Source organism: Macrotis lagotis, chromosome X (genome assembly GCF_037893015.1).
Source record: "Macrotis lagotis isolate mMagLag1 chromosome X, bilby.v1.9.chrom.fasta, whole genome shotgun sequence".
In the NCBI taxonomy this organism is placed as follows: Eukaryota; Metazoa; Chordata; class Mammalia; order Peramelemorphia; family Peramelidae; genus Macrotis; species Macrotis lagotis.
The window spans coordinates 34,847,273-34,865,641 of record NC_133666.1 but is presented as its reverse complement, the minus strand read 5'-3'; the positions used below and the strand labels follow the sequence as shown (position 1 = coordinate 34,865,641).

Genomic DNA, 18,369 nt, shown 5'->3' with positions numbered 1-18,369 from the left:
AACTTTGAAATATTGTAATCAAAATGTTAAAAGAAATGTTTGGACCTCAGGTTAAAAACCCCTACTTGAGAATAAATAATAGTTGGCAAGCACAGAAAAACCTTTATGGTTTAATCTGAATTCCTTTTCATACACTCTCTGTTTTAATTAGATTAATTTTATCTCCCACCCTGATGCATAGGCTGATTCACATGTCTGGAATGTGTTCTGTCTTCATCTCTTTCTCTTAGCATCTCTAGCTTTCCTTCAGAGCATAGCTCCTACTCTATTTTTGTTGATCCTCTCAGTTGTTGGTCCTCTCCATCCTGAGATTATTTTGTGTATAATTTCTGTTTACTTATCTTTGTATGTAAGCTCCTTGAGGGCAGGAAATGTCATATTTTTGTCTTAGCACTCCCTGTACCTTAGCATCCATAGGACCTGACAGAAAGGGGGATAATAAATGTTTGCCAGTTTGCCATTTTTTTAAAAAAAATTTTTTTCTAATTTTTTTAAGGCAGTGGGGTTAAGTGACTTGCCCAAGGTCACACAGCTAGGTAATTATTAAGTGTCTGAGGCCAGATTTGAACTCAGGTCCTCTTGACTCCAGGGTGGATGCTCTATCTTCTGTGGCATCTAGCTGCCCCTTTCTTTCTTTTTTTTTTTTTTGTGTGTGTGGCAATTGGGGATAAATGACTTATTCAGGCTCTCACAACTAGTAAATGATTGTCAATCTTTTTCAAAGTCCTGCTTAATAATATCACTTCACTACATGTTTGTGATTATATAGTAAGTGTTCTTTTTCATATCCTCAGTGGTCCAGGAGCATGTTTGGTTTGTACACAAATAAAGGTATAGTAGCTTCTAGACAATCTAGGGTGAGACATTCGGATGCAGTAGCAAAGGTTTGGAGGATCTGGTGGGTCACTTGGGTGCCAGAGGTGGATTTCAGCACTCTAGGTGGGATAAAGCTATCACTACTGACAGATTAGAATGTATTCAGAAAGGTCAGTGCCTTTGGATTCTGCCATTGATTTCATAGGTGCTTTATATCTGACTTGAGAACAATTTTTTAACAAAGCCATTTCCATCTGATGACTGTTGAGTGACTTGTATGAAATGAATTGTTGGGTTCATGCCTGTTGGGATGTCTTTTATTCATTTCCTTTCTGACAGTCTCTGTAGAGACAAGACTAGAATGGTGAAGGAAACTAAGCATGGCTTCTCTCAAGTTAAACTAGCCATCCAAAGACATTTTATGCTCCCATTTGAGAGCCCATTTAATAGAACCATTCTCGATTTTTTAAAAAATACCCTTGAACTTCCTAATCAGTGATCTGTTTTTCTTAGAGGTCTGTTTTAATTAGAATCCCAGTATAGACCTGAGTATAGACAGCATTGTTTTTTTCAGCCAACAAATATTTGATTTGAGTACTGGATTGAAGCTTCAGTCATTTGTGGAAATCAGTGTGTGGAGTAGACTAGGTTGCTGCATTTTAATTTTTTTAATGGAAGTGTTTATATGCTTGTTTGGGGCAGTTAAGACAGCCTAATGTATTACTATTACTATTACTTGCAATAATATCACAGTCCAGCTGTTGTCCCTGCTCTTTTCCCATTGTTCAAATCTTTTTCTGTTCATTTGGAGCTCCCCCAGGATTGTATTGCCCAATGGACTAAAACTTTTGAAAGACATTTTGGCAAATGGACTGACCCAAATATTTCTGAACCTGGCAATAAGTCATCTGTTCAGATGAACTTAAATATGCATGTGTTTTCCTGTGTGACTTCTTTCTCTTTCTTTCCCCTCTTCCTTCCTTCTCCTCTTCCTTCCTTCACCCCTTCCTTCCTTCATTTCTTCCTTCCTTCCCTCCCTCCCTCCTTCTCTTCCTTTCCTCCCTTCTTCCCTCCCTCCCTCCTTCCCTCCATCCCTCCCTTTACTGGTGGGTGAGCCAGTCATATGCTAGAATTGAAAAACTAGAAAGTAATTGTCCTAGATGAGATCTCTGAGAATTTGGATACCTTTGAGAAAATCTGTTATTTTTATTTTTCATAGACTTAAGGTAGTTTAAAGTTTAATAATTCTTCAGTCAATGAGAGAATTTAATCTTAGGTATTGTCAAGATAGATACAGAATATCCCAAAAATCTTAGTGAAATTTTTTAAGACTTAAAACTGCACTAAGACTTTGGGGGGAAGATAGGTAGATAGAGATAAACAGATAATGAGGGAGGGAGTGAGCATATATTTATATTTCATATATATACAAAGATCCTATATCTAGACTTCACTCCAGAGGCCATTTAGGCAATTCCCTCATTTTAAAGCTGAGGAAACTGAGACTGACAGAGATGAACTGTTGCCCAAGAACATACAGCTGAGGTAAAATTTGAATCCAGGTCTTGTCTGTAGATCAGCCAACCCGTTCCATGCTGCCACCTTAAAAAAATAGGAGGGTAAAATGAAAGTGTGGTAATTTGAGGGGGGAAAGGTACTCTACTTAACTAAAAGACTTGGGTTTGAGCATGACCTTTAATGTTGACCTTGGACAACTTAAAATTTTGCAGAGCCTCATTTTCCTCATCTATAACAGCGATGATAATTTTTCTGTCATCTCCCCAATAGGGTTGTAGTGAGGATCAAATGAGATCTTTGCAAAGTGCCATACAAATGCTAGCCATTATTGCTGCTATCCAATGCAGCAAGCATTGTTTCAGCTCCTTCCTACTATGCTGGGTACTGTTCTGGGTAGGGAGGATGCCAAGATAACAAAAACATTGCCTGCCCTCAAGGACTTTGCATTTTACTAAGTGGATCCAAAAGAAAGACAAGTAAGCATATATGCAGAATAATCTGAAGTGGGTTCCAGGAATGGCTTCTCATAGGGGATGTTCCTTGGGCCCAGTGCTGAAGGAACCCAGGGATTTTCATGATGAATTTCAAAAGTGCTAATACTTGCCACTAGAATCGCTTCAAATCCTGGTGCTGGAGCCCAGTTTGATGGAATGCTGTCATAGGATCAAAGATTTGTCAAGTCAGAGGGAGATCAGCAGCTATCTCATCCAAAAATTATTCCAGAAAAAGAATACCACAACCTACCTTAAAAGTTAGTGTTACCAGATTTTGCTTGAAGATCTCTAGTGAGGGGGGAGAGAATCCATGCTCTCAACATAGTAGTTAAAGAGTCCTGGCTCTAGAAGCAGAGGGATCTAGGTTCAAATTCTATCCCTGATGCTTAACTGTCCCCAAAATCAAATCTGGGAGATGAACAGATTATATTAGACCTTGTAGGTCCCTTCCAGCTCCAGATCTGTGATACTATATTCTTCTGCTCAGGTCAGTCACTTTTTTAAACATATACATGTATAGAAAAGGGTATATGGATGTGTATATGGGTGCATATATGCATGCATGTGTACACAGTGCATATACAAGGGTGCAGTGCATATGCACACATGCATGTGGGTATGCATGCATATCATGCGTGGTGTACATTTACATGTACACACGTGCATGCCTGTGCAGTATCTTCCTACGTGTATGCATGTGTGTATGTATGCGAGTGTGTTTGCACTGTGTACACATGCACACATGTTTGGATATGTGTGCATGTGTGTATGTGTACAGGCATACATATATAGGTGATGATTTTTTCTTGATAATTCAATAATTTTATTAATAAGATCAACAGGTTATTAATAAGAGAACGATCATTTGGCCATCTCTTAGACCAAAGGCCTCTAATGGTGGTGGGGTCACAGTTTATGTGCCATCCCACAACCTAGGTTGTTCCCAAGAGGTACCTAATCAACTCTGATTGGTTAACATAATGGGAAGTGTGACCTATATTGAAATGAAGGTATATGTGACTTAGGTTACTCAAATCTTGGTCAAAGGGACATCAATTTTCATATCACCTGTATTGATAGTAGGGAGAATCAACCTTTCCCCAGACCTGTTTGTGCAAACAGGAGAAGGAATACATCCATTAGCTCAAACTTAGAATTCCTTTTATTGTCTGATTAGATCTTGACCTGTGTAAATCTTCTCTTCTTTTTTTTTTTCTTCTTCTTTTGATTGCAATCAGGGTTAAGTGATTTGTCCAGGGTCACACAGCTAGTAAGTGTCTCAGGCTATATTTGAACTCAAGTCCCCCTGAAGCTAGGACCATATCCACTGTTCCACCTAGCTGCCCCCTGGGTAAATCTCTAAGAAAGATTTCCCACACTGGTTGGTTTCTGGTTTAAGAAGTAGAAAAAGGCAAAAACCTCGGTCCTAATACAATAATTAGTTATTTAAAAAGAAGAGAGAGATAATCATTTCTCACATTTCCTCCATTTGATTCTGAGAGATGAATTCTGTTCATTGAATCACTAACTGATATTATAAATGCTTCATCAAGGGTTCTTTACCATGAGACTTAGGAGAAAGAGAATATGAGGGGGAAAAGGAGAGAAATTAATCAACACATTGACAAAACCAAAGGGGGCAGTCTCCTTTAGTAAGTAGCCCTTACAGCTAAAAGACACAAAGAAGAAAGCAAAACTGTAAATATATATATATATATATATATATGTATATATATATATATATATATACATATATATATATATATATAAAATTGTGTCTTTAAGACTCAGAAGTATCATCTCATTCAACTGATTCTTGTGACATCATGTAATGCAGCTCTCTGGTCTGGGTGTCGTCTCAGGGCAGTTTCCAGCTGACTGTCTTCATAAACTCAGATCATTTGTGGAGATTCCATTTCTCTGTTAAAAACCTTATCAAAACTGGTCTGAACTCAATTTTAAATTACTTTGCCAATAATCAGGTCAAATAATGAAAGTTGACTCAACCCTCACATCTCTATTAATATGAAATCAAATTTGGAATCTTTTAACCTAGAGGCTTTACATTTTTAGGTTGGCCATTTGCCAAGTTAATATATCTAAGAAAAAAATACAAACAGGAAATTAGGATTTGATATTTTTTACTAGACATCATTCATTGCCTCATTAGGAAGAAGAGATTCTGTTAAGAAATTAATAACAACATTTTTTAAAAATAAAATAGACTCCTATACAAAAATAAATTCATTTAAAAGTTGCTGCATTAACTTCAATTGTAACAAAAAGTTCTGGGATGAGATATAGAAATAATTGAGTAATCAGTTTTAAAACAGTGCATATAAAGTAATTTATTGATAATAAAATATTTTCATTTTCTAAGCAGGTTTCATACCCTGGAACAAAAATTGAACTGCTTATAAAATAGAACACAAGCCATTCTTCTTCTCTGATAACTAATTGTGCTGATGTTCCTTTCCTTAACACAAAACCGAGACAGTTAGGATATTCATTAAATAACAGAATCAGATTCTAGTTTCACAAGTCTTTGCATATTTACCTAATTAGCCCCATACCATTGTGAGAAATTAAAGGACCTTAACTTATACTTGAATATATAATTAATAACAGCAGATGACAAGACTAAATACTAATTCACTTAGTTTTTTTTCAAAATATGGAAAGGACTAAAATTCTAGGCCAAGTCCCTTAAATATTATATCTACATTTTACTATGGTAATTCAGATATTCTCCAGTATTAGCCTATAAGATTGTGTTCACTTTGATCATCTCACATGGTTATAGAAATTTGCCTCAAAAGAACAGGGACATAAAGGAAAGTGTTCCCTTATTTTGATGTCAGTTCCACACAAAATTTATATAGATGACCAATTGCACTGAGCCAGTATACATAGCAACCTTAATCTATGGAAATGTCAATTCTTGACTACAAACTGTCATTCAGAATTCATAACACATGAAATATGTTAATTCGTCTAGGGGAAATAGCATGGGAGTTAACTCTGTTGTGACCTGGTTTGGAGGCTCAATGTTCTCATCTGTAAAATGAAGGCCTTCCTTACCTGGTTCAGGAGATCTCCCAGGTCCCTTCTAGCATTAATATGTTATGATTCTATGATCCTTAATGGGAACTCAAAGTAGTAATTTAGGCAGTCCTTGTGTTTACAGTGATTTACATTTCTGGAAAAAAAAGTGCTTATGTTTAAATAATGTTAAGTCAGATCTGCTTTTTCCATAGAAACAATGTTCTAATAGGGGGTGAAATTCCTGCCTAAGGGCCTAATGTCCAACTTTTTAATGGAAATGACCATAAGCCCATATTTAATCAATTTTAAATGATATCCTTGTATGCTGGGAAGTAGAACACACTCTAAAGTGTATATAAATCAAACAAACCCACACAGAAACCAATCATAAGAAATGCATTTCCCATGATATAGTATTATAGTGTCACATACACACATACACACACAGAGCTCTTATCTTATGTCCTAATTCTGCCTCATTTTTCACTGCAGTAAATCAAAAGGTGAAAGAACCCTCCAGCTGGGGCCTGCAATTCAGGAGGGCTTCTCTGGGGGAGATTTTGACAGGCATTAATGGGGGAAATTTGAGGGAGGTTCTGGACCCTCCTGATATCTTTTTGAGAAATGGATCCAAGGATGTCTGTTTCTTTACTGCCCTCATAAATTTCAGTATAAGTAGCAAGAAACGTCATTGGGCATCTTGTTTGGCATTCTGCTCGCATTCGAATTGATCGCTATTTCCCCCAAATGGATGAGGGATGTTGATTGGGTCTTGCCTTTGCTTAGTGTCTTGAAGGATAATGAGGGACAGATGGTCCGAGCCTTGACAAGAGAAATGGGAATGGCTATTTGATGTGCCTCAGGTAGCTTTGGAATGCCCTCTGATTTTCCCTCTTGGAATCCATCTTAGCCATCTTTCAAGACCTACTTCAAAGGCTCCATCCTCCATTCTCCCTGGATCACAACTCCAGACTCCAGACTCCAGTCAGAAACAATCTCTTTCTCCTCTCATTTGGAGGTCTCACTCAATGCATTTCTCTCTTACTAGTCCCCTTTGGTAACTAAGAATGAAGTCAATCCAGACCTGAGGTCAAATCCTTCTCCTGACACTAGTTGAATTATTGTCAACTAATTGATTTCTCAGAACCTCAATTTCTTCTATAAAATGGAGATACCAATTGCTATATCTACCCACAACTGGTTTTTATGATGCTCTAATAAAATTTTTAAAAATTATTTCAATTATAAGTAAAGATAATTTTCAACATTCATTTTTGTAAAATTCTCTACCTCCCATCCTTCTTTCCTCCACCTTAAGGTGTGGTAAGTAATCTGATATAGGGAATACATGTTACACAAATTATGGAAGAATCAGAACAGGGAAAATCTTCGAGAAAGAAAAGCAAAAAATAATTTTTAAAAGATGAAAATAGTATCCCTTGATCTGCATTCAGATTTCTGAATGTGGACGGCATGTTCCATCAAAGGTCTTTTAGAATTATCTTTGAGAAGAGCTAAGTCTATCATAATTGATCATTGTATAATGTTGTTGTTAACAATATTCACCTGATTCTGCTCACTTCACTCAGCATCAAATCATGGAAGTCTTTCCAGGTTTTTCTAAAATTTGCCAGCTCATTGTTTCTTATAGAGAAATAACATTCTATTATATTCATATACCACAATTTGTTCAGCCATCCCCCAAACCAGTGCTGTTCAAAATACTGCCTGTGGATCACATGAGTTTATGCACCTGTCTGTAGGTTTACAAAATGCTTTAGTAAACGAAGATGAGCTACTGCAAAGCTCTTATTCAAATAATAAATCAATATATATTGTCTTTAGTTTCAATAAAAAAAAGGTTTTAAAGGGAAGGTTGGATAGTCCTGCCACAAAGGATGAGAATCCCCTTAATTTCCAATTCTTTGACGCAACAAAAAGAACTGCTATGGGGTAGTGTGCTGTGCTTGTGGGTCTTTGTTTTGTTTTGTTTTTTCAAGGCAGCGAGGTTAGGTGATTTGCCCAAGGTCACACAGCTAGATTATTATTATTAAGTGTCTGAGGCTGGATTTGAACTCAGGTTCTCCTGAATCCAAGGTTGGTGCTATATCTTCTGTGCCACCTAGCTTCCCCCCACATGTGGGTCTTTTCTCCTTTTTTTGTGATCTCTATGGGATACAGATCTAGTATCAGTATTGCTGGATCAAAGGGTATATATGCACTGTGTTATTACCCTTTGGGCATAGTTCCAATTTGTTCTCCAGAATGGTTGGATCAGCTTGCATTTCCACCAACAGTGCTTTAGTTACCCAGTTTTCCCATATTCCCTTCAACATTTATCATTTCCCTTTTCTATTAGGTAATCTGATAGGTGGTACCTTAGAGTTGTTTTCATTTGCCTTTCTCTAATAGTGACAGAGCATTTTTTCATATGACTATAGATAGCTTTAATTTCTTCATCTGGAAACTGCCTGTTCATATCCTTTGAACATTTATCAATTGGTGAGTAATTTATATTCTTATAAATTTGACTCAGTGCTCTATATATTTAGAAATGATGCCTTTATCAGAAATATTGAATGTAAAAATTATTTCCCAGCTTTTTACTTTCCTTTTAATCTTAGTTGTGTTAGTTTTGTTTGTGCAAAAACTTTTCAATTTAATGTAATCAAAATTATCCATTTTGCATTTCATAATGTTTTCTATCTCTTGTGTAGTCATAAATTTGTCACCTCTCCATAGATCTGACAGGTAAATGATTCCTTGCTCTTCTCATTGATTTATAGTATCACCCTTTGTAGCTAAATCATGGACCCATTTTGATCTTTTCTTTGTATAGGATATGAGATGTTGGTCTATGTGTAGTTTCTGCCATAATATTTTCTAGTTTTCCCAGCAGTTTTTGTCAAATAGTATCAAATAGTTAACCCAGAAGTTAGTCTTTGGGTTTATCAAGCAGTAGATTAGTGTAATTATTTACTACTGTGTCTTGTGTACATGACCTGTTTTACTGAGCTACCACTCTATTTTTGTAGCCAATACCAAATAAGTTTCGATAATTGCTGCTTTAGAGTATAATTTTAGATCTGGTAGAGTGGGGCTTCCTTTCTTCATGTTTTTCATTAATTCCCTTGATATTCTTGATCTTTTGTTCATCCAGATAAATTTTGCTTTTATTTTTCCAGGCTTTTAAAATAATTTTTGGGTAGTTTGATTGGTGTGGCATTAATGAAATAAATTAATTTTGGTAAAATTGTAATTTATGTTACATTAACTTTGCTAATTGATATTTTCCCGTTGTTTAGATCTGACTTTAATTTGTGTGAAAAGTTTTTTGTAATTAGTTTCCTATTACTATATGTATTTGTTTTGGCGAGTATACTCTCAAATATTTTTTTATCTACAGTTGTTTTGAATGGAATTTCTTTTTCTATCTTTTGCTGCTGTGCTTTACTGATCATATATAGAAATGCTGATGATTTATGTTGGTTTATTTTATATCCTGCTACTTTACTAAAGTTGTTCATTGTTTCAAGTAGTTTTTTTCTTGATTTTTTAGGATTCTCTAAGCATACCATCATATCATTTGCAGTGACAGTTTTTTTCCTCATTGCCTATTCTAATTCCTTCTTTTCTTTTTTCTTTTCTTATTGCTAACATTCCTAGTACAGTATTTAATAATAGTAGTGGTAATGGGCATCCTCATTTTACCACTTCTAGCATATGATGCTTGCTGATGATTTTAGATAGATACGGCTTAACATTTTAAGGAAAAAATCATTTATTCCAGAGACTATCAAGAACTGACGCTGAGTGAAATGAACAGAACCAGAAGAACAGTATACACAGTAACACTGACATAAAGTGATGATCAACTACAATAATCAAAGACAATTCTAGAAGACTTGTGATAGAAAATACCATCCATATCCAGAATAGGAACTACAGAGTTTATATTCAGACCAAAGCTTACTATTTTCATTTTAAAAAATTTGTCTTATTCAGTGTTTTTCTCTCTAATATTTTTCCCCCATTTTGATTTGATTTCTCTTTCACAACATAATTATTATTGGTTTAATATAGGTTTAACATAGTTATACATGTGTAACCCATATTAGATTGCTTTCTGTAAGGGGGGGAGGGAAAGAGGGAGAAAAATGTGAAACTCAAAACTTTGCAAAAATGATTGTTGAAAACTATCTTTGCATGTAGTTGTAAAAATAACTAAATATTTATAAATAATTAAAAAAACAAAATTCATTTATGCCTATGCTCTCTAGTGTTTTTAATAGGCATAGAGACTGTATTTTGTCAAAATCTTTTTTAATATCTATTGCAATAGTCATGATTTCTGCTAGCTTTGTTATTACTATGGTCAGTTATGCTGATTGTTTTCCTAATACTGAACCATTCCTGATATAAATCCCACATGGTCATAGTATATTATCTTGGTGATAACTTGCTGTAATTTCTTTGCTAATATTTTATTTAAAATTTTTTAGGTCTTTTTGCAAAGCAGTGGGGTTAAGTGGTTTGCCCAAGGCCACACAGCTAGGTAATTATTAAGTGTCTGAGACTGGAATTGAACTCAGGTACTCCTGACTCTAGGGCCAGTGCTCTATCCACTGTGCCACCTAGATGCCCCTTATTTAAAATTTTTGCATCAATTTTCATTAGTGAATTTGGTCTATAATTTTCTTTCTCAGCTTTGGCTCCTCCTGATTTAAGTATCAGCAAGATATTGGTGTCATAGAAGGAGTTTGGTAGGACTCCTTTTTTTCCTATTTTTCCAAATAGCTTATATAGTATTGGAATGAATTGTTCCTTAAATGTTTGGTGGAATTCACTTATGAATCCTTCTGGGCCTGCAGATTTTTTCTTAGAAAGTTCATTGATGGTTTATTCAACTTTTTTTTTTTCTGAAATGAGGTTAAGTATTTTATTTCTTCTGATAATCTGGGCAATTTGTATTTTTGTCAATATTCATCCATTTTACTTAGATTGTGAGTTTAATTGGCATATAGTTGGGGAAAAATAGCTCTGAATTATTGTTTTAATTTCCTCTTCACCAGTAGTGAATTCACCCTTTTCATTTTTGAAACTAGTAATTTTAAAATATTTTTAATTTTTAAAATCAAATTAACCAAAGTTTAATCTATTTTGTTGGTTTTTTCACAAAACCAACTCTTAGTTTTACTTCCAATTTTATTAATCTCTCCTTTGATTTTCAGGATTTCAAATTTGGTTTTTACCTAAGCATTTTTATTTGTTATTTTTTAGCTTTTTTAGTACATGCCCAGTTCCTTTTTCTTATCTTTTTCTAATTTATTCATGTATGTATTCAGAGATATAAAATTTTCCCTGAGAACTACCTTTGACTGCATCTCATAAGTTTTAGTATGTTGCTTCATTATTGCCATTTTCTTGGATAAAATTATTGTTTCTATTTTTTGTTGTTTGACCCATTCATTCTTTAGGATTAGGTTTTTAAGTCTTAGTAAATGGTTAATTTTTGTGTAGTTCTCATGAACTACTGAGAAAAATGTATATTCCTTTGTGTCTCCATTCTCCAGGTCTATCATATCTAACTTGTTGAAAGATTCTATTTACTTCCTTCACTTTTTTCTTGTTTATTTTGTCCTTAGATTTATTAAATTCTGAGAGAGGTAAGTTGAGATTCCCCACTAATATAATTTTACTGTCTATTTCTTTCTGTAACTCACTTAACTTCTTTAAGAATTTGGATGCTATAGTACTTGGTGCATATATATTTAGTACTGAAATTACTTCATTTAGTAAGACTTCCTTATTTCTTTAATTGGGTCTATTTTTGCTTTTGCTTTGTCTGAGATCAGTATTGTTACACCCTGCTGTTTTTACTTCAACCAAAGCATAATATATTTTACTCCAGTCTTTTACCTTTGCTCCATGTGTATCTCTCTGCTTCAAATGTGTTTCTTGTAAACAATATATCATAGAATTCTGGTTTGCTATCTACTTCCATTTTATGAGATAGTTCATTATATTCACATTCACAGCTATGATTACTAACTCTGTATTTCCCTCCATCCAATTTTTCCCCATTTGTACTTTTTTCTTATCTTCCTGTGTTTTGCTTTTGACCATCACCTCCCTTAATCTGCTTTCCCTTATCAGTCACTTCTTTTTTCTTCTCCCCCTTTCCTTTCTTATGTCTGCCTTTCCTTCTATCAGCCCCTCCTTCCCCTTTCTTTCTCCTTTCCCCTCCTAGTTCCCTGTAGGGTAAGATCTATTGTTTTCTTCAGGCATTTTTTAGTGATTCCTATTGTTTCAGAGGGAAACTGAGAATCTCAGGGAGCTTGTTTATTTCTTTCCAAGTACAATGAGATTTTATGGGAAGTGTCTGGAAGACTGGAGAGCTTATATAAAGTGAGCTATTATGATTTTCATCATCTTTCTTACTATAGTGTAAGCTCTTAGGGTAGGTCTTGGATATATATTTCTTTATATGCCTTCCAATGCCTGGCACATAATAATTGTTCAAAAAATACTACTTGGTCAATTGATTGATGTAACGAACATATTGTAATTCAAAATGGTGTCCTTTTCCCATATTCCTAGATTCTTGATACAAATTCACAATAAGCTACTCAAAAGATTCCTAGACCAGGTCCTTAATTCTAGAGCGGATGGGGCAAGCAGGACAATGCTGGTTGTATCCCAAAGGAGTTTTCTTGAGCTTTGAGTTCCTTCCTATAACCTATAGGTCATAAAGTTGCTACCTCTGAGCTGATTGAAGGTAATTTTTTTTGCCATGCTCTGCTCCCCTTTGAGCCTTCCAACTGCTCTACTCTAAAAAAAAGGTTTCAGCCCTTAACACCTTCTAGAATCCAAGTGTATATTCTTCAGGGTTTATTTCTATGGAAACTGAATACATTTAGAAATAAATAGTAAAGGTCCAAGTTAGCAGAAGTCAAAAAAGAAATTCACCAACGATGGACTGAGGAGCCACTAAGGAGCCACTAAGTGTTTTGTTTTTCTTACAGCCTTCCCCATAGGTTGCCTTCTTTGCCCACAACCTCCTACCATAGATCTTTATCTTCATCCCTTGAGATTTGTATCCAATGTCCAGTTTCTTGGGTTGGCTAATTTGCTGCTCTCCCCTGGAATTTCTGTTTTCATCTGGAGACATGATGGTGTAGTAGAAATAACACTTGAATTGGAGGTCAGAGCTTGGGTTTGGGTCCATATTCTCCCACTTATGGTGTAGATGGCTGTGAGTAAATCATTTAACCTTTCTTGGACTTCAGTTGTCCAATTTGTTGGTCTAGATGCTCCAATTGATGATCTTGTCAGCCTCCAAGAACCCTTCTAGCTCAAAATATGGATCCAACTCCCAAGGCAGTCCAGTGATCACCTTGTCCTAGGAGAACCTTGGGTTTGCTTTATATACATCCAGTCACCAAAATCACTGTTCCTTTCTCCAGCCAATGTTGAGTGAAGAAGGAGAAGGAGCAAAACTACTGAGAAGTTTATACCACCCTCCAAGGATTAAGTATACATGGGAGTTTCCATTACTTAAAACAGATACCTACTTCTAATGTTGGTCTTTCACTTTGAAGAAGACCACAACATCAAGGAAGTGATGTCATGACAAGCCCATGAATTGGATTTGAGTGAGGAGGGCTGTGCTAAGTTACCAGCCTCACTTTCTTCTCCAGAGCCAGCCGGATCAAGTGGCCAGATAGGAATGGCCCTGGATTACAGGCAATCAGGGTTAAGTGACTTGCCAAAGGGCACCCAACTAGCAAGTAGCAAGTGTCTGAGTCTGGATTAGAATTTTAGTCCTCCTGACTCTAAGGCCAGTGCTCTATCCACTGCACTATCTAGCTGCCCTACACCCCCTTCATCCAAGGTATTCCATCATTGGCTAACCAGGTACATTAGTCAGTAGTAAGGCCACATATTCCCCTTCCCAACCTCCCCTGTCCCATTCACGTGACAAATTGTTTTCCATTTCATTGGGACCAAATTACTTTGTTCCCCCTTGTTGAGTGAGTCCCTATTTCTTAATTGTACAAAATAGTCTCCCAGTTCTTTTTCCTAGCTCATTTCTGCTCATCCTTGTGATCTAACCTATGTCCTCTACCCCCCCTCCCCAGTCCCCTTGCTGAGTTTGCTTCCTTGGGCTCCTTTTCTAAGAAACCTTCTTCAGTTCAGTGGTCTCTTTTATGTTTCCTTCCGAGTGCAGACTTGGGAAGGCTCCCTGGGAGCTAGGCTTTTGCTTCCCAGCAGATTTTCCATCTCTCTTGTTGACTGGGGCAGCCATGTGTTTGTTAATGTCCTTGGAATCCCTTTACACCAGCCCACTTGCCCTCATACTGAGACCCCCCCCCCGGGTTCTAAAGTGTTTAACATGGAGGAGGGAACCTTAGAAGCATGACAACGAAGCCTCCTGCTGCTGAACTGTGGGTTTGGGGAGAAAGGTCAAAGGTGCCCCTTCCCTGGCCAGGCCTCCCCTTGAAGAGGCAGCTCCTGGTACCAGGCAACTAAGTGAAGCACTTGGCAGCCAATGGACCTTTTCAAATGGCTTTCTTTTACATTACTAAACATTTGCCTGATGAAAGTTAGAAATCCATTGCTGTAAGCATGACATCTATGATACATTTATAGCCCCTTGATAGATACACAGTGGCCTTATGGAGCAATAAAGGATGGGTAATTTTCATGAAGCTTCCATGTGCTTCCTCCTCTGCCCTCCCACCTCCAACAAGTCCTGGATTTTTATCTAGCATTCCTTTCTTGCCCCACTGGAGCCTAGATCTGTATCTCATAGTTATACCTTAGTACAGTTCATTCTGACTTTTCCTCCATTTACCCTTGATCTTTTATTTTATTATCTCCTGCCCTGTTCCAGTCTTTGATCTTTGTGTTACTACATAATGTACCTCAGCATTCCTCATTTTGATCATTAGAAAAGGACCAATGCTCAAAGCACTAACATGCCCCACTCTACCCAAATTGGTTATCTCCATGAAGGCAATATCCTTCTGCTGCTAGCCTTTGGTTTGATTTAAAAAGACAAGAGGAAAAGACTACTTCCCTCTCCCCCCATACATATACATGCTCATGTATTATCTCCTACAGTATTGGTTTCCAGTTGTTAGAATGCATTTTAGACCCAGAAAGAGAAGTCAATTTCTATTTGAAAACTGCAAAATGCTCATCAATACAAGCTATGGTAAGATGTAAAAGGATGGCCCTCAAACTGGGCCAGGGAAGTACCCTGATCAGTCATTTCTCTGATTAACTTCTCCAGGTATCCATCTGGCTCTTTTATCTAAAAGACCCCAAACATGTCTTTATATAGGGGGAACTCTTTTTACCTGTCTGCTTTCTTCTCCCAAATAGAAAGGTCACGAGTTTCTAGCTCACTGATTGTTTGGACAAATCACCTAACTTTCTGCGCCTCAGTTTCTTTGTTTGGTAAAAGGAAGAAATGGGATTTAATGACCTCTTAGAAGTCTATATTTCTGTGTCTAGTTTGCAGAGGTATGCTGCAGTATTTCTAGTCTATCACTAATATAGATTGCTCCCCATTCTACATCTTAGTATGTGGTCTCCTGAATTTTTATAGGCAAGCAAATAATTAATGATACAGTCACCCACTTTTTGGAGATGGTGAACCTTTTCAAACTTATTGAGAATGGTCCTTGGATGACATATGCACAGTCTTGGAAATACAGGATCATAGATTTAGAGCTCGGAAATATAAGATCATAGAATTGGAGCAATAAGGAACCTCTGAGGCGATTGAGTACAATCCCCTCATTCCACAGTGGAAGAAATTAAGACCCAGAGAGGGAGCAGTGGATAGAGCACCGGCCCTGGAGTCAGGAGAACCTTTGTTCAAATCTGGCCTCAGACACTTAATAATTACCTAGTTGTGTGACCTTGGGCAAGTCACTTAACCCCATTGCCTTGCAAAAAAAACTAAAAAAAAAAAACCCAGAGAGGGGAAGGGACCTTAACCTAGGATTTGACCCCTGATCAATCAAACAACAAACATTTATTAAATATCTACTGTGTGTTCTTAGAAACTGTATTAGAAACTGGGGTAACCAAAATAAAACAGTCTCTCCCTGCCCTCAGGTGGCTGACATTTTATTTGGGGAGAGAATATGTTCATCTTATATAGATATATACAAGTATATACAAAAGTAAATACAAAAATGGATGCAAGATGGTAGAGTGGGGGAGAGGCTGTAGTCTCTGAATATAGTGGCACTGGAACTGATCCATAACTCCAAGCTTGGTTAGGAAGGACCCTGAAGAACTGCTTTTTTTATCTACAAGGCCCTTGCCTGAAAAGTTTGTGTGAGCTTGTCTAACTGGCTGCTGGGTTTCCTTTCCAGATCTCCAAAGTTCATGATTTGTGGTGCTGGGAGACTTGTTCTAACTCTCTGTGTGATGTAGGAGTTCAGTTTTGGTAGTTTCCTAACATGAAACTCTTGGGTTTCTTTGGTATTAGTATAATGGGACTGCTTCTATCCCTGAAGGCTTTCAACTGCCTCTTTATATTTAACTTGGGAGGACATTTATGTCCAAGGCTCGTAATGGAGACCTGAGTTCCTTTGAAATCCTTTTCTTGAGTCTTTGATGTACCCTGTCTGCCTCCTCCCACCCCTGCCTTTCCTCCTTCAAGGCCTCATGTACTTTTGGGGCTTAGTAAATGATTATTAAATCCGCTTTGCCAGCACAGGCCTTACTTTCTGACACATTGCTTCCAAAGCAAAGCAACCAACTCCTAGACCTTGAAGAAGTGACATTTTCTGTTCCCACTTGAGATCATCTTGTCACAAGGAAGGCACATAAGGTTTTTTCCCTTTCTTCTTTTTTGATAAGTGAGTCAAGTTCAGAAGATACAGATGATACAGTATCTTGGAAAGTGAAGCAAGTTATTGTCCATTGACGCTTCATTACCATAGAACATGTCATGTTTCAGTGCTCCCTCCTTAAAATAACCATTTCATATTTTTTTGGTACTTCTGCTTCCCTATTTATATCTATTCATTTCAGAGTCTCCTCCTTAATAGAAAAACTATAACTGAACAATGATTCCTTTTTGTTTTTATCAACCAAAATGAATTAAATAATTTTTGATTTGTTGAAAAAGTAACAGAATTCCTTGATAATTAGATATATTTCAGGGTTTGTGGCTGAGTCTCTCTATTGAACAGGCTTTCTGAAACTTTAACTCTCGGTGTGTTATGCCTAGGATTTCAACTATTAACCAGATTATAATTATAAACCCTACTTATTAGCTAATGTCTGTCGCATTGGTCCAGAAACAGGCATTTCTGTTTATTACAGTTAGAAATTAAAGTTGAGTGAGGGTCCCGAGAGTTGTACTCATGGGTCTAGTTAAACCTGGAGCTTTGATCATGTCAATGAGAGATCTTGGGTGGAAACTAGGGATGAGAGTCTACAGGATGTCAAGTGGGAACCTGGAAGATAACTGCTGCCATGTTGGACAGAGGAGAAAGGTAAATTGGGTGTTAAGAGTTGGGGTGATAAGGGAAGAGGGAAATGGTTAGAACTGGTTGATTTTTGGCCAAGGGTTGGATGGAGAGAGTAGGGCTAAGGCTGGGTGAGAAGGATAGAGAACTTTTGGGGAGTGGGAGATTAAGTGGGAGGGAATTTTTGACTTCTTGTCTCTGTCTCTGCCCCTATTCTCCCTCCTTTCCCATTGTGTCTCTTCTCTTTTTTTTGTACCTTTTCTCCTCAGTCTCTTTTCTTCTTTCTCTCTTTCTTCCCTAACCCATCCAGAATATCAAATTTAGTCTGCCTATAAGTTACAGTTCTTATTTGTTACATTTAATGAATCAAGTTTGACTCCTTTAATTTTTAAATGTTGAAATACTTTTGAATTATATATGTACATTCAGCCTACATATGTGTATAAAAACAAATAGTTTAAGACTTGGAGTCATCAGAGAGAAATATTTTAACAAGTAGACATAGAGAAGGATAAATGAACTAACTAATTAGGATAGGTTTAGCCTTTTATTGATTTTGATTAAATTGGAAAATATAGATCTAATAGGAAATGAGACTTTTAGACTAGTCCTTTTCTGAACCCTCATGGTGGTGAGATTATTAAGGTTAAAATTTAGCTCATCATTTTCTCATTATTTCCCAGTTAGAAAAGAAAAGTAAACATCTAAGCTGCCCTCCTGTCTCTCTCTCTGTCTTTGCCTCATTCTCTTTCTGTCTCTCTCTGTCTCTTTCTGTCTCTCTCTGTCTCTCTCTGTCTCTCTCTGTCTCTCTCTCTCTCTCTCTCTCTCTCTCTCTCTCTCTCTCTCTCTCTCTCTCAGGTCTTTCTTTTTTGACTATCTGGGTTTCATAATGATTGAATTTTCCCTTATCCTTGAGTTGTCTGATGAAGGGGAGATAGAAATATAGTTGACTTTTTCATAGGAGGATTTTGGTGAAAGGTTGAGGATGTGTTGAATTC

The 18,369-nt window shown here is 36.7% G+C and overlaps 1 protein-coding gene across 5 annotated transcripts in view; it reads left to right on the top strand.

Moving 5' to 3' along the window:
• ATP11C (ATPase phospholipid transporting 11C (ATP11C blood group)) overlaps nucleotides 1-18,369 on the top strand; it is a 220,489-nt gene that overhangs the window by 20,299 nt on the left and 181,821 nt on the right. For 3 of the 5 annotated variants that reach the window (XR_012472009.1, XM_074204121.1, XM_074204120.1), the window contains exon 1: nucleotides 11,236-17,398. The exons of 1 other annotated variant lie outside the window; for it this stretch is intronic. Coding sequence is in view for 3 of the 4 variants with exons in the window: in XM_074204121.1 (XP_074060222.1) it covers nucleotides 17,267-17,398 (132 nt within the window). In the remaining variant the exon portion in view is untranslated. Of the gene's footprint in view, nucleotides 1-11,233; nucleotides 17,399-18,369 lie in introns of those variants that run through there. One more of the 5 variants, XM_074204117.1, reaches the window with a different exon arrangement.